This window comes from Dipodomys merriami, unplaced genomic scaffold (assembly GCF_024711535.1).
Source record: "Dipodomys merriami isolate MVZ:Mamm:240054 unplaced genomic scaffold, mDipMer1.0.p SCAF_16, whole genome shotgun sequence".
Taxonomy (NCBI): Eukaryota; Metazoa; Chordata; class Mammalia; order Rodentia; family Heteromyidae; genus Dipodomys; species Dipodomys merriami.
In genome coordinates, this window is record NW_027202937.1 from 1,867,696 (window position 1) to 1,881,951 (window position 14,256).

General features: G+C 43.3%; 1 protein-coding gene across 2 annotated transcripts; it reads left to right on the forward strand.

The window, feature by feature from the left end:
* The first annotated feature begins 3,710 nt into the window (after window positions 1-3,710).
* Enpp5 (ectonucleotide pyrophosphatase/phosphodiesterase family member 5) lies at window positions 3,711-12,319 on the forward strand. 2 transcript variants are annotated; one of them, XM_070023607.1, is made up of 4 exons: window positions 3,711-3,766; window positions 5,797-6,660; window positions 8,501-8,677; window positions 11,004-12,319. In XM_070023607.1, the coding sequence occupies exons 2-4, from the start codon at window positions 5,832-5,834 to the stop codon at window positions 11,429-11,431; spliced, it is 1,434 nt and encodes a 477-aa protein (XP_069879708.1). In that variant the 5' UTR covers window positions 3,711-3,766; window positions 5,797-5,831; the 3' UTR covers window positions 11,432-12,319. The 2 variants fall into 2 exon arrangements, with proteins under 2 accessions (XP_069879708.1, XP_069879707.1); XM_070023606.1 differs by lacking the exon at window positions 3,711-3,766 and adding an exon at window positions 3,773-3,859.
* The last annotated feature ends 1,937 nt before the right edge of the window (window positions 12,320-14,256 follow it).

The window sequence follows — 14,256 nt, forward strand, 5'->3', positions numbered from 1 at the left end:
GAGTAGGCTTCCTTAATTTCACAGTAAGAAACCTTCACGTTCTCCATTGTCTCTGTGTCATTCTCATTAGCCATCTATGGTGATTCTTGTTAGTTTTAGATCCTTGTCAACATTAGAAGTTGTCAGTTTCTTGATTGGATCCATTGTAATAATTCATAAACTTCTGATCTAGTCAGGGCCATGAATATAAACTTTCTGCCAGCTCTGTGCCCTTGGCGGAATAGTGTCTTTTCAAAAGTCACATGTATCTGGAGCCCCAGAATGTGGCCTCAGTTGGAACTCTTTGCATATAAGTTTTGATGAAGTCATATTGGTCTCAAGTGGGCCTTCAACCTTCATTCTAAGGTTCTAGAAAAAGATCACAAGAAGCTACAAAGACACTCAGAGGAGACCGTCATGTGATGGAGCCCCCAGAACCTGGAAGAGATGCGGAAGGATTCTTCCAGCTTTGCCAACATCCTCCACTCAGACGAGCCTCCAGAACTGTGCAACAGTAAGCTTCTATACTTGTAAGCCGCCCAATCTGCAGACATTTGTTATGGCAACTCCAGAAAACTAACAAGGTATGAATAAGATTTACAGAACACAACAACCTAAAGATACATATAAAGTTTTAACTTGACTTTTATAAAGCTGTCTGAGGATAAAAGTATGTTACTCATGCAAAATTGGTTCTACTAAGTACAAATATACCCTTAGAAGCCTAAATTACTGATACATATGAATGATTCTTGGAATAAGTCTTTGAATGTTCTATAATTCAACTTTTCACCCATTGGGCTGAACTTCAGCTGAGTTCAAATTAGTAAAAACCCACTAATCACCACAAATTCAGATCAGTTCAGAGCCCAGGGTCCCAGCCTATCTTACCTTTAACTATTGAATATGGCAGACTCACATTTTCCAGAAGGTTCGATGGAGATTCAGAGAGGGGCTTTCTCTTAGGTTAGTCTTTTGTGGTACAGTATGGTAGAATACAATCTTAAAAGAATGTGTAGCCGGGCGCCGGTGGCTCACACCTGTAATCCTAGCTACTCAGGAGGCTGAGATCTGAGGATCTCGGTTCAAAGCCAGCCCAGGCAAGAAAGGCCGTGAAACTTTTATCTCCAATAAACCACTAGAAAACTGGAAGTGGCACTGTAGCTCAAGTGTAGAGTGCTCACCTTGAGCTGAAGAGCTGAGGGACAGCGCTCAGGCCCAGAGTTCAAGCCCGACAAAAAAAAAAAAAAAAAAAAAAAGAATTTATAGCTGGGTATTCGTGGATCACGTCCATAATCCCACCTACTCAGGAGGCTTCAGTCTGAGGATTATAGTTCAAAGCCAGCCCAGGCAAGAAAGTCCCCATGTAAATTTCAATGTCTAATTAGCTATCGAGACCATATCAGTTTCAGTGACATAGACTCCTGCCTGGAGCTCATGTCCCAGGGATCATCAATGGACATTTCCAATCATGCCTCTCTCTGGATTATTCCAACCAAATTTCCCCCTACCACCTGAGTTATACTTCGCACCCATCAGGCAATCACACAGAGATCTTGGAGGGGTGTATTAAGCCTTCTCTGACAACACATTATTCATATTTCACAGCCTTTGCTAGTACTTACAACCATGACTTCTATCAATGTGTACAGAGAAGGCAGACTGCACTCTGAAGAGTCCTACAATATTCAATGACCCATGTACAAGACTGACCTGCTTTCACTCCTTCTGCTTTCTGATAAGCATATGTTGTTCTTTGCTTTGAGAGAACATAAGATCAGTCTATTTTGGGAAGACAAAGACTTAAAAGGTTGAATCACCTTGTTCCAAGTTTGAACAATTTGGGCCTTTGGAACAACCTGTACAACTTCATCATCTTTAGATCTGGCTAAACACAGAAAACAACCCCCCTCCAATCCTCATCCAACGTGCTAAAAGCTATAAACTCAAGATACTACAAACAGAAGGACATGGCCAAGTGCCCAAATGCCCCATGGGATGATAGGACCCAAGAAGGTAGCAATGTTTGGAGCTGAGAAAGAAAAGGCTCTCACTGGGATCTTTGTCTCATTTCATTACAAGATGTCGCTCACTGGGATGTCTGTGCATTTTACAGCTCCAAGACATCAGACAGGGGATATGAATTCCAGGCAGGAGCCCATGCCACTGGAACTGATATGCTTTCACTAGCTAATTAGAGGTTGAAATTTACATCAGAGAAAACTAAGCAGATATCACTTTCCATTACAGGGTGAATCAGGAATGGGAATTCAGCAGATAGGCAAAGCCTTTCAAACTAGCTCAATGCTGTTTGTATACTTTACGATAAATGTAGTTGGTCAAATTGGCAGCTTATACACTGGTCCAGACTTCTTCAAGCCTAAAAATATCATTAATGGCAAAAAAAGTGAAAAATATTAATTCACTAGAGTTTAGGAATAGAAAAAAACAGAATTACTAATAACCACAGATATGAAAGATTTCTGGAAAGAGAAATCAGATTTTAGCTTTAATGTGTATTTGGAAACAAAGCTAGAAGCCATGCCCAAAGCCCACAGGAATCAGCAGCATAGATTCAGTAATTCTTTCCAGAGGCAAATTAACATAATCCCAATTGGTTCAGTCTGAGAATTTTCAGGTGTGACTGCTCAGTGTAATACCCAGATCCCTTGAGGCTTAAGTGGCAAAATCCTGGAACACTGGACTACAGAGTTCATTCAATTAATACATCATTTCAGATGCAAAGCACCAGAATATCCCTCCTTTTCCGAGGAAAAAACAAACAGCAATCCAAAAATCTCATCTACATCCTTGGATGTTTATGTACTCCCCAGAGCAAAGACTATGAGCAAAAATTGAAACTTGACAAGGTGGAAGGGAACTTGGGACATATCAGACAATGAAAGTAGCTTTGAACAAAACCTGACACATGCAAGTAATGCCAGCCCGGGTGAGGCAGGTTCAAGGTCAGCCTGAGCTTCCTAGTGAGACCCTGCCTCAAAGAATCTATATATCAGTATCAGTTCCCCCAGTGGAGAAGGTCATTTCTGCCACATCCTTCTTCCTCCCACTATAAGAATGTAAACCCCTTCTGGGTAAGAGTTATACAATTTGTGCTGGGGGAGGGGGGGTGAGCTCAGGGCCTGGGCACTGTCCCTGTCCCTGAGCATTTTTGCTCAAAGCCACTTGAGCCACAGCTCCACTTCTGTGTGTTGGTTTGTTTGGTGGTTAGTTGGAGATAAGAGTCTCACGACTTTCCTGCCAGCACTGGCTTCGAACTGTGGTCCTCAGCTGTCAGCCTCCTATGCAGCTGGGGTGACAGGCAGGAGGCACCTGCTGCCCTTGGGGCTGTTGCTCAGTGCTTTCATTGCTTCGCATTGGAGAGACACTTCATAAACCTTGCTGCTTGAGTGAATGTGTAGAGTACAGGCAGAAGAGACCCAGTTTTCGTAATACATCTCTGAGAAGCAGAAAACCAGTTCTTTGAAACAGATCATGCAATAGAATTAAAAATAATACCGTAAACTGCTAAGTAAACCATTAACCCGAGGGCTCGCGAGAGGCCCGGGCCCGCGCTGGGCCTGCAGGTGGCCCCCAGGGCTCCAAACCCTCCGGCGCCCGCCCGCCCCCATTCCCGCTGATTGACGGGCGGCGCAGCCACTGCCAGCCTCCCGGCCTTCTGCTCGGCCCGCCCTCCTCGGCGACCCTCCCGCCGCAGCCAATGGGAGCGCGGGCGCCGGGCGCGGGAGCGACGCGGGTCAGGTGCCGTGCGCGGAGCTGCGCGCAGGTGAGCGGCCGCGGGTTCGGGGCGCCCCCAGCTCCCGCCGTGAGCGCTCCCCGGTGCTCGCAGCAGGTGCGGGTTGGCGGGATCGCTGTCAGGGTAAGCGGCAAGGCGGGGCGGGAACGGGGGGGGGGAACCCCGCGCGGCTTCCCGGCGCCCCCCCAAAGCCATCCCCGCACCTGGTCACGGCCCTGAGCGGCCCCGGAGCTCCCGCGGGCCCGAGGCCTGGGAAGTGGGGGCCACGCTGCCTAGGCCGCGCCCCCCGCTCCACGGTGGCCGGGGGTTCAGGTGGAGGAGTCGGGCGCTGCCTCCCAGGACCCCTCCCCGCCTAGGCCTGCGTCGCCCCGCCCGACCTCGGGGTGCGGGGCTGGGACGGGGGCTGGACAGCAGCCCGGCCAAACCTGGGGAGCCGAGACCCAGGTCTGGGGATTTCTGGGCTTCCCGCAGCCTCTGCGTGGAACAGAAAGAAACCCCTGCCCTCCCCCACTCCCCCCACCCCACCCCTGCATCTAATTGCGGGGTGTCTTCTGTGCGGTAATGTGATTATTGGTGTGGTCGAGCATCTGCGACGTTTAGGCCGCACTGACTCAGGAAAACAGCTGTTTGGGGCTTCAGTTCCTGAATTCATTAGGGGGAATGGAGGAAAATGGAGGAAAAATGAGATTTCCCTGAAGTACGTTGGGTGGATAATGGCTTTCTTTGTGTTAGGAAGTTGGGATGGGAAGAAACGGGGGAGGAAGAAGAGAGAGCGCCAGAGCCTATTCGCCACCCTCAGCCACACGTGAATAAATACATTCCTATTGTCCCAATTTTTAACTTTAAAAAAAAAATTGTGTGTGTGTGTGTGTGTGTGTGTGTGTGTACCTGCGTGTGTGTGTGTACCTGCAGGGTTGATCATGCTGCGCCACTTGAGCCACAGCTCCATTTCAGGTGGCGCTAAGGTTTCACTGACATTTTCTCCCCGGGCAGGCTTCAAACTGTGATCCTCAGATCTCAGTCTCCTCCATCAGTAGCCAGGGTTACAGGTGTGACCCATCAGAGCCCGGTGTATTGCAACTGTTTTGCTTACAGAATTGGAAAAAAACCAATATACATACATACATCTATATATATATATGTTGAAGTAGCTTTAAGTTATGAATCATTATCTTGAGACCAATACCTGAAACAATTTTAGTGTAAGTACTATCTAATTTTAGTGAAATCACAGTTAAAAACCTATGATTATTCATTCACACTGCCTTATGTTAGCTTTCTTGAGTAGAATAAAAACTTTTGGAAATACGTTTACATTTTTAAAATCCCCCACAACCTTGATCCAAAGAACTTGAATCCTTATCATTGATTGACAAGATTAACTTGGTTTATTGTAACATTAGGAAGGTTATTTGTCATTACTATTTGTAACTATTCCTGAAGCTAATTGTTCAGTGTACAGAAAGTTATGATTTGGTCATTATTAATGCAGGAATACAAATTAAAGCCCACATTTGTATTTGACAACCACAGTTTATTTCACTTTAAGCAACCAAGTTCAGTTCAAATCAATGCCTTTGACTATGACAGGCTAAATTATAGGGATTGTCTTTGAAAACAGAAGTGTGTGTATGTGCTGTTTTTCATTTTTTCTTAGAAAATACCATTATTGGATTTGCTAGTGATACTTCCTTGTTAAATATCTATAGCTGTTGTAGCCATAATGATAAGTATGGTTATAGGTATCTTTCAAGGTTGTATGCAGATGGTTTTTGAAATCCTGTTTTGAAATGCTGTTGGAGAGGTCATTTAAATAATTCCTTTGAAGAATATTTTGGTGGGTTCTTGGAAACTCAGTTTTTGAAAATGCAACTAAATTTTCTTAGCTCTGTTACACTTGTAGGCTTAGTCTCTTGTTTGATGAGAGCATTCTGCTAATTCTCCCAGGTTGTGAGTTATGATGTTGCTGGATATCACAAGCATTATCACTGTCAGTTTGAGGCAAAGAATACAAAATAAAGTTACTAATTACCATCATCATCTTTATGTGTGTTCTACAGATTATCTTACCTGGAACTGATCGAGTGTCTTGAAAATGACTTCAAAGCCTCTGGCTGTGTCCCTGGCACTTGCCACATTAACTCTTTCAACGACATTTTCTCTCCAGCCAGATCAGCATAAGGTTCTCCTCGTTTCCTTCGATGGATTCCGTTGGGATTACTTATATAAAGTTCCAACGCCCCATTTTCATTACATGATGAAGTCTGGTGTTCACGTAAAGCAAGTCAGTAATATTTTTATTACAAAGACCTACCCCAACCATTACACAATGGTCACTGGCCTCTTCGCAGAGAGTCATGGGATTGTTGCCAATGACATGTTTGACCCTATTCTGAACAAATCTTTCTCCTTGGATCACATGAATATTTATGATTCTGAGTTTTGGGAAGAAGCGACACCAATTTGGATCACAAATCAGAGGGCGGGGCATGCTACTGGTTCAGCCATGTGGCCTGGGACAGATGTGAAAATACACAAGAGCTTTGCCACTCACTACATGCCTTACAATGAGTCTGTTTCCTTTGAAGATAGAGTTGCCAAAATCATCGAATGGTTCACAGCAGAAAAGCCCATAAACTTGGGGCTTCTCTACTGGGAGGACCCAGATGACATGGGCCATCACTTGGGCCCTGACAGTCCACTCATGGGACCTGTGATTGCAGATATTGACGACAAGCTAGGGTATCTCATCCAGATGCTGAAAAAGGCAAAGCTGTGGAATGTCGTGAACCTGATTATCACGAGCGATCACGGAATGACCCAGTGTTCTGAAGATCGCGTCATAGAGCTTGACCAGTACCTGGATAAAGACCACTATACGCTGATTGACCAGTCTCCTGTAGCTGCCATCTTGCCAAAAGAAGGTAAGGCTGTCCTGGGTGCTGATCTGAAGCTAGATCAGGGCACTTTTCTTTCTATGACTTTAAAGTACACTTGCTTGTGTCATGGTAGTGTCTTGGGTTTTAAGAATTAAATAACAACAAAAACATATATTTTCTCAGACTCTTAATTCTTTTTTCCCCCCCTAGAATGTTAAAATTTATTCTTTCTGCATATTTTTTCCCAGTAGGCTTTATTCATTTTGGAGTTATAGAATATGATCAAAACTACGACTTGGCTGGGCAGAGAAGTTGAGATAGAGACAGGAAATTTGAATACAATTATTTTAGAGTTTTTCTTGGCAGTCCTGATGCCTTCATTAGACCCTTAATTGCTTAAATAGGACAACAGTGGATTTATGGAAGAGAAAGAGCTTTTGTGTGCCCGAGATTAATTCTTTTATTTATAAGTTGGGGGAAAATAATACCAATACTTCAAATAGACCTCTGATGGACTCCTCATACCAGCCTGCCACAATTCGTATTGGTTCCAATTTATTTATTTATTGTTGATTCTGAGACTTAAACTGAGGGTGTGGGTACCCTCCATTAGCTTATTTGCTCAAGGCTAGACCTCTGCCACTTGAGCCACAGCTCCATTGCTGGCTTTTTGTTGGTTAATTGCAGATAAGGGTCTCACAGATTTTTCTTCCTGGGTTGTTATCCTTGAATCTCAGCCTCCTGAGTTGCTAGGATTATAGGTGTGAGCCACCAGTACCTTTTTTGGCTCCATTTTAAAGATAGGTAAATGTTTAATACCCTGAGGTCACCAGAGAAGTGGCCAGTGTGACTCAGGCTGTTCTTCAGAGTTTTTATTTTATCACCTATGGAAGTTGTCTTAGATACGAGAGAACAGATTTTTAAAAGCTGGAATATCTTACAAAGGAGAATCCTCTCCCTCATATGGGGAATAGGAGAATCATCTGAAACGGAGAAATGTTAAAACATGCATGCGTGTGTGCCTACACACAAGTCTTATCTTGTTGAAAAATATCTGAGTAGCCCATCATTTGCCTTATATAACTAGACTTGTATTGTGGATTTTTTTTTTTTCTTGATTACTGTAGTTTGAACTAGGGCTTTGCTAGGCAAGTCCTTTGCGCTTTTAGATTATCTTTCAAATAGGGTCTCACAGTTGTTAGTGATTGAGATAATTTTTTGCCTTCCTCTCTACACCTTCCAGGTAGCTGAAATTACAATCATGAGCCACCATGATTGGTCTGCAGTGGTGTTCTCAGTTTGAGGTGTTGGGTAGGGCTGATGGCCCAAACCCCAACAAATGATTAGAGAAACAAGCAAAGTGTTTAAAGACAGTCCCCAGGGGAAATACATTTACAATCCCAGGGAGTTCTTCTGCAGTGCCTCAGTCCTCAAATTGTTTTCTACCTCCAGGCCCCACCCTCTACTTACACGTTTTATGTCTGGAGATTCTATCTCTAAAATTGTAACTGCCAGCTATGTGACCTAGCTCTTTGTTTTTGTTTGGGTATTGCTGTAGTGCACTTAGTGTCACTAATTAGAACAAGTGCTGGCATGTGTGTGTGTGTGTGTGCAGGTGCACCCATGTGTGCGTGCACTTACGCCTTGGAACTAGATAGCAGGTATGTCTGGCTCTAGAAAAGGCCTTCTCTTCATTCTGTAAGGTGAATTTATTTAAGGCTCAAGATTCTTTTCTCCGAGGGGGCGGAGTTTCTGGAAGCTGGCTACATCTCCTGCTCAGCTTTTGCTGGCATTTCTTTGTCAGCAAGGAAAATGCTGTCGGTTGTCCTTAGCTGAGAAGAGCTTTGCACTCAGTGCTTCTCTCTCTCTCCTCTCTTGTCTTTAGGTAAATTTGACGAAGTCTATGAAGCGCTAGCTGATGCTCATCCTAACCTTACAGTTTACAAAAAAGAGGAGATTCCCAAGAGGTGGCACTACACACGCAACGAACGCATCCAGCCCATCATAGCAGTGGCTGACGAAGGGTGGTATATTTTACAGAATAAGTCAGATGACTTTCTGTGTGAGTATGTCATAGTATTTCTTCCCATTCTGCATCGCTTTTTGCTAACATGGCGGCTGTGGATCATACAGCAGTTTACTTACTGATGGTTTCTGTTACTTAAATGTTGAAGGAACAACATTGTATCAACACTTAACTACCGACAAGTGGTTTTTTTTTAGATACGCTTCTTGATCCTTGATAGATAGGTAGATGATAGATAAGAATTGTACAGGGCTGAGGATGTAGCTCAGTAGTGGAGCCCTAGCCTAGCATGAGACAGACAGGTCCTGGGTCTGATTCCCAGCACTGCAAAATAATAATTAAAAGATTGATGTACAAAAATGTCCCTTTAGGTAGCCTTGGGCTCCCAACTGATCATGTTTATTGACTTAAAGAAAAGTAATTGCATGGCAATGACATCTGTGGTATATTTGTGACTCGTAATAGCATATGTGTATAGGTACATGGTCTCTTGCGACTATAAGTTTGTACCAACAGATGGTGATCTGTAAACAAGTATTTAATCCCATCAGGGAACGTGTTTTCAGAAAGCCTTTCATAAATGGGAATAATTGCTGCCTCTCTGTGTTCTTGTTCCTGTACTGTACAGGTAGCTCATATGTTAGAGGAACTGCTCGCAGGAAGATACCATCTTTGAGGAGATTTGCGAGTGTAAATTTAAGGAGGCTCTGTAGGAATTCTGGTTTTTGTGAACCATAATTATGCAATAGGTTGCTCGTCTTTATCTGTGACACAGAAAACCACAGCAGTGTTCCTGTTGCTGCAGCACCTTAGGCTCATCGATTCAGCAAATAATTAAAGATTATTTGGAGTCCTCAGCCAGTGATCCATCCACCCATTAATTAAGCCCTAAACTCCAACAACAGAGGTTCTCAAAGTGTGCCCCCTGACCCAGCAATTTCTCACTCACGGAGGAATATGAGAGATGAATTCTTGGGCCCAAACCAGTCCTTTTGAATAGAAAGGGTGGGGCTTAGCAGTCTTCACAGGGCCATCTCCCCCCTCCTCCCTCCCCCTGTAGTCTTACACACTTCAGTGTGCAAGCCTTGGCCTCCAGGCTTCATGATTAAATACTGTCTACAGAATCAAGTGGCAGAGGCCACCACTCCAAAACAAAATCCCTGTTTGTGGGAAAGATCTTAAATGAGTGGTTACCATTTCATTTTCAATCTGATCTTCTAATAATACAATGTGTTACATGAAAGAATTATCTTTGCCTTCATGACTGAAAGTATCGATCCCCACTCTCATAGAATGAGCTCAGCAGCCTTTCACTCAGTTATGAATTCCTTAACAGCATCTTTCTTCACATGATGATCAATTAATTGGCTAGATCAGCATAGTACTCTGGAAGATAATTAGTACTATATGTAAGTTCAGCATTATGTGGACTTGAACCGTGGCATTTAAAATCACTTCGTAAGATGGATCAACTAGATAGGCTTCAGGTTACTCAGAGGTGACACCCCAGTTCATGACTTTCAGAGAAACTGCTGTAGGCTATGGTCGTTTTCTGTGTTTGAGTTCTTGCAGCCTATTTCCTTGTGGCAGAGTTAGATTTTTAGAGTGGAATTCGCAAGTCAGACATACAGTGCAGCCTGCCAGTTTTCTTAGGTCACTATCTTAGCACTCATAGCTTCCTTCTCTCATCTCCTGATGTTATGCTGAGCATTCATGCTTACGTCATGCAGCTTTCACCCTTTAGTTTTGTGTCCCTTGATACACATGTCAGAAGGCACTAAAACACAGGATGCTAAGCTGGAATCTGATCTGAGCCTCCAAACTCAAGGTTTTTCAACCATCCACAAGTCCTGACCTTTGGTTTTTAGTAGTGGACTGGAGCTCCAACTGAAGGTTTGATTTTTGGTGATGTTTTTTGTTTTTCTCCATGTGTTGTTTTGCCCTTTGATTAGTCATTACAGCTTTGGTTTCATGATTAAAAAGGAAGCACCTTTATCTCTAGAACAATACTCAGACACAATGTGTACCAAATAGCATTTGCTGCCCATCAGTTGGCCAGCTGGCCACCAAACAAAAACAGTTCACTCTCTTTTATGCCTGTCGTGGCCTGGCTTTGCCCTGTCCTCTGCTCTCTTGGTTAAGGTAGTGTTGGCCTATAACAAAGATTGCGACAATTTGACCTTCCACTTGTTGAAGTGAATTGTGGGGTTGACAACAGCAGAGGATGTTGAAGATTATTCCGTCTTTAAGTCAAATTAGATAAGATCGGTGTTGTACAGTTCAGAGCCTAACCATTCAACAGGTTATTTCCCTTCTCACGCCATCCAATTGGCTAACTTGTTCATGCGTTTTCTCTTCACAGTAGGCAACCATGGTTACGATAATGCATTAGCAGAAATGCATCCAATATTTTTAGCCCACGGTCCTGCCTTCAGAAAGAATTTCACAAAAGAAGCCATGAACTCCACAGATCTGTACCCACTGCTGTGCCACCTCCTCAATATCACCGCTATGCCACACAATGGATCATTCAGGAATGTCCAGGATCTGCTCAGGTCCGCAGCTCCCAAAGCCATTCCTTACACACAGACCACCACACTCCTCCTTGGTACTGACAAACCGGGAGCATATGAGCAAGAGGAGTCATACCCTTATTTCATAGGGGTCTCTCTTGGCATCATGATAGTGATTGTGTTTTTTGTGATTTTCATTAAACATTTCATTCCCAGTCAAGTTCCTGCCTTGCAGGATAGGCAGGCTGAAATCGCTCAGCCATTATTACAAGCTTAATGCTTCCCCCCGCTTTTTGAAATGGAATTGCATATTGATTATTCAAGTGGAGATGCATAAAGGTGTCGATGTTTTCAAATTCCAGGAGAGCAGTTTCAGACATCGGCTGAGGCTATCAAGCAGAGAATCCACACTTAGGCAGTCACACGTACACAGGGATAGACCAAAACACTCCCACCTGCACGCCCGTACTTTCCCATTGTTCTCTCTAGCTTAGCGGGGTGGATATGCTCCAACTTCATTTGGACTTGGCACGTATACTGTATATAAATAGCAACTTTGCACTATTTAAATTACTTAACACATTGCACTTTATTCTTCTAGTGGGTACTTCTCTTTGAAAAGCACTTTACCAGACAAGTTATATCTTATAACTTGGTTGAAAATGACCACCTCCTTCACCTCTGTCACAATTGAAGGAAAAAAATTTAATTTCTGAATAATGTAGACATCTATCTTCACAAACTGGGGAAGAACAAGGAAGTTGAAAAGTGGTCGCAGATACAGTGTGACACTCTTGGTATGTTGATGTTTTGGAGAGATACGTTGCCAGCAGCAGGCTGCATCTGTGGGCATTTCTCAGTTTCTTTCCAAAGGACAAAGGACATAGCTTCCATTTTTTCCCCCTCAAGGAGGTTCAAATTCTGACAGATCCATTCTAAGCATACTGTTTCTGTCATAAATCTAATTATTGCTGTTTGCTGGTTAGTCACATGACTGATTTTTAAATGAAACATTATGAACCTAGGCTTCTCTCCTTATGTAGTTACAGCGGTGGCCTGAAAAGCAGAGAGCAGGCACCATCTCTGCAGTGTGTTGTCTGTAATTATTTGCTGCTTTGAAAACGAAATCACTATTAATGACATTAAAAATCAAATGAGATAAAAACCGTGGTTGGCTGGTTTGTTGTTTTCTGATAACGTAACTTAGGTTCACAAAACCATGTTCATCATGGCTCTGTGTGTAATAACTAGATACTGGAAGCAACAGCCATGGGTTATAAATACACCTTGGAGAAATAGTCAGCAATAAAAGGAGAACCACTTCATATGCATATTAATTTGTATGAACCTCAGGAAATAATGCTGAATGGAAAATAAACAAGGTCAAAAAGTTACATACTGTAAAACTTCATTTGTATAACATTTTGAAATCTTAAGAAATGGAGGGTGAATGTAAAAGAACCATAGGAAAGATTCTTTTGGTATTGAACTGTTTAGTAATTTATTGTCAGCCCCAGTTACCATCACAATGTCTGGCTCAGACATATAGTCATTATCCTGCAAGCATAATTGGTTCTTGTTGAGTTCTCTCATCCTGGCCTGTAGATGGAGACCTTCTCCAGGTCCTGAGGCCGAGGGAAGAGACCAGAAGGGGGCTCTGGTGTCTGTCTTTCCTCTCCTCTCCTCTCTCTCTCTCTCTCTCTCTCTCTCTCTCTCTCTCTCTCTCTCTCTCTCTCTCTCTCTCTCTCTCTCTCTCTCTCCTAGCCCTCCCTCCCTCCCTGTCACATCTCTCTCTCTCCTCCCCTTCCAACTTTCTTCATTTTCTCTCTCTCTCCTCTTTCCCTCTCACCATCCATTCTCTTCTCTCTTTCTTCTTTCCTTTTCTCTTTCTACCTTCCTAATTTATTGTGGAGAGAAATGGACTTCATGATCACATTTCCATACATGTGTACAATGTACTTAGTCCTTGTTCCCTCTTCCTTCCCTCTCCCCTCCCCCACTGGTCTCCCTGCCTCTGTTCAGGTTCCTGTCTGCTTGTTTGTGTTTATGGATCTAGACTCATAGGAGAGAGACCACGTGGTATTTGTCATTCTGACTCTGGATTGTTTTAACATCATAGTGTCCAATTCTGTTCAGTTTCCTGCAATTGGCATAATTCTTCTCTGTGGAGTATTAGAAGTCCATTGTATGCATGTACCATTGTTTCTTTGTCCATTTGTTGGTGGTTGGGGTACCTAGGCTGATTCTGCCATTAGCTACTGTGGGCAGAGCTGGGACATGGGGCATGGCAGGTGGTGTTGGTATCACGTGTTAATTTCCTCTCCTTCCGATGCATGACCCAAGGGTGGTGTAGCGGGATATAAGGTAGTTCTGGTTTTAGTTCCTCAAGGAAGTTTCATACTCATTTCTGCAGAAGCTGGACTAATTTATATCTCACTCCCATCCTCCTCTGGTTTTGTTTCCATAACGATTGTCATTCTGACTGGGTAAAGCAGACCACCTGTGATGTGCTTTGCATTTCCCTAGTGGGTAAGGGCAGAGAATATTTCTTCACCTGTTTTCTGTCAATGTGTACTTCTTTTGAAATCTATGATTCCTTTGCCCATTTGTTAATTTGGATTATATTTTTTCTTTTGGCATTTAATTTCCTGAGTTCTTCATAGATTCTGGATATAAATCCCTTGTCAGATGAACAATTTTCTCCCATTCCCTCACCATTCTGATAATTGTTTGATGTGCTCAAGCTTTTGAACTTCCCATTGGTCATTGCTTGCTCATATTTAAGTCCCATTAGAGATACAGTTTCTTGTACCTGTGTCTTGAACTGATTTCCCTATTTCCCCTCTTCCCCGCCTTCCCCTGCCCCCCGCCCCCCCCCCTATAGTTTCAGAGTTTCAGGACTTACATTAAGGTCTCTGATCCATTTTGAATTGGTTTATGTACAGAGACAGGGAGGGAGGGAGGGAGGGAGGAAGGGAAAAAGAGATCTAGCTCCCGTCTTCAACATACACATATCCAGTTTTAACCAGTTTTAACATTACTTGTTGAGCAGACTTTTTTGCAACATACATTTTTTTTTCATCATCAAGTATGTGGCTACAG

Bases quoted from the DNA above. Each gene is read 5' to 3' on its own strand.
- Enpp5 (XM_070023607.1), top strand. From the start codon at position 5,832: ATGACTTCAAAGCCTCTGGCTGTGTCCCTGGCACTTGCCACATTAACT. The intron at 6,661-8,500 runs GTAAGGCTGTCC...TCTTGTCTTTAG, and splicing joins TGCCATCTTGCCAAAAGAAG to GTAAATTTGACGAAGTCTAT. The intron at 8,678-11,003 runs GTGAGTATGTCA...TTCTCTTCACAG, and splicing joins TAAGTCAGATGACTTTCTGT to TAGGCAACCATGGTTACGAT.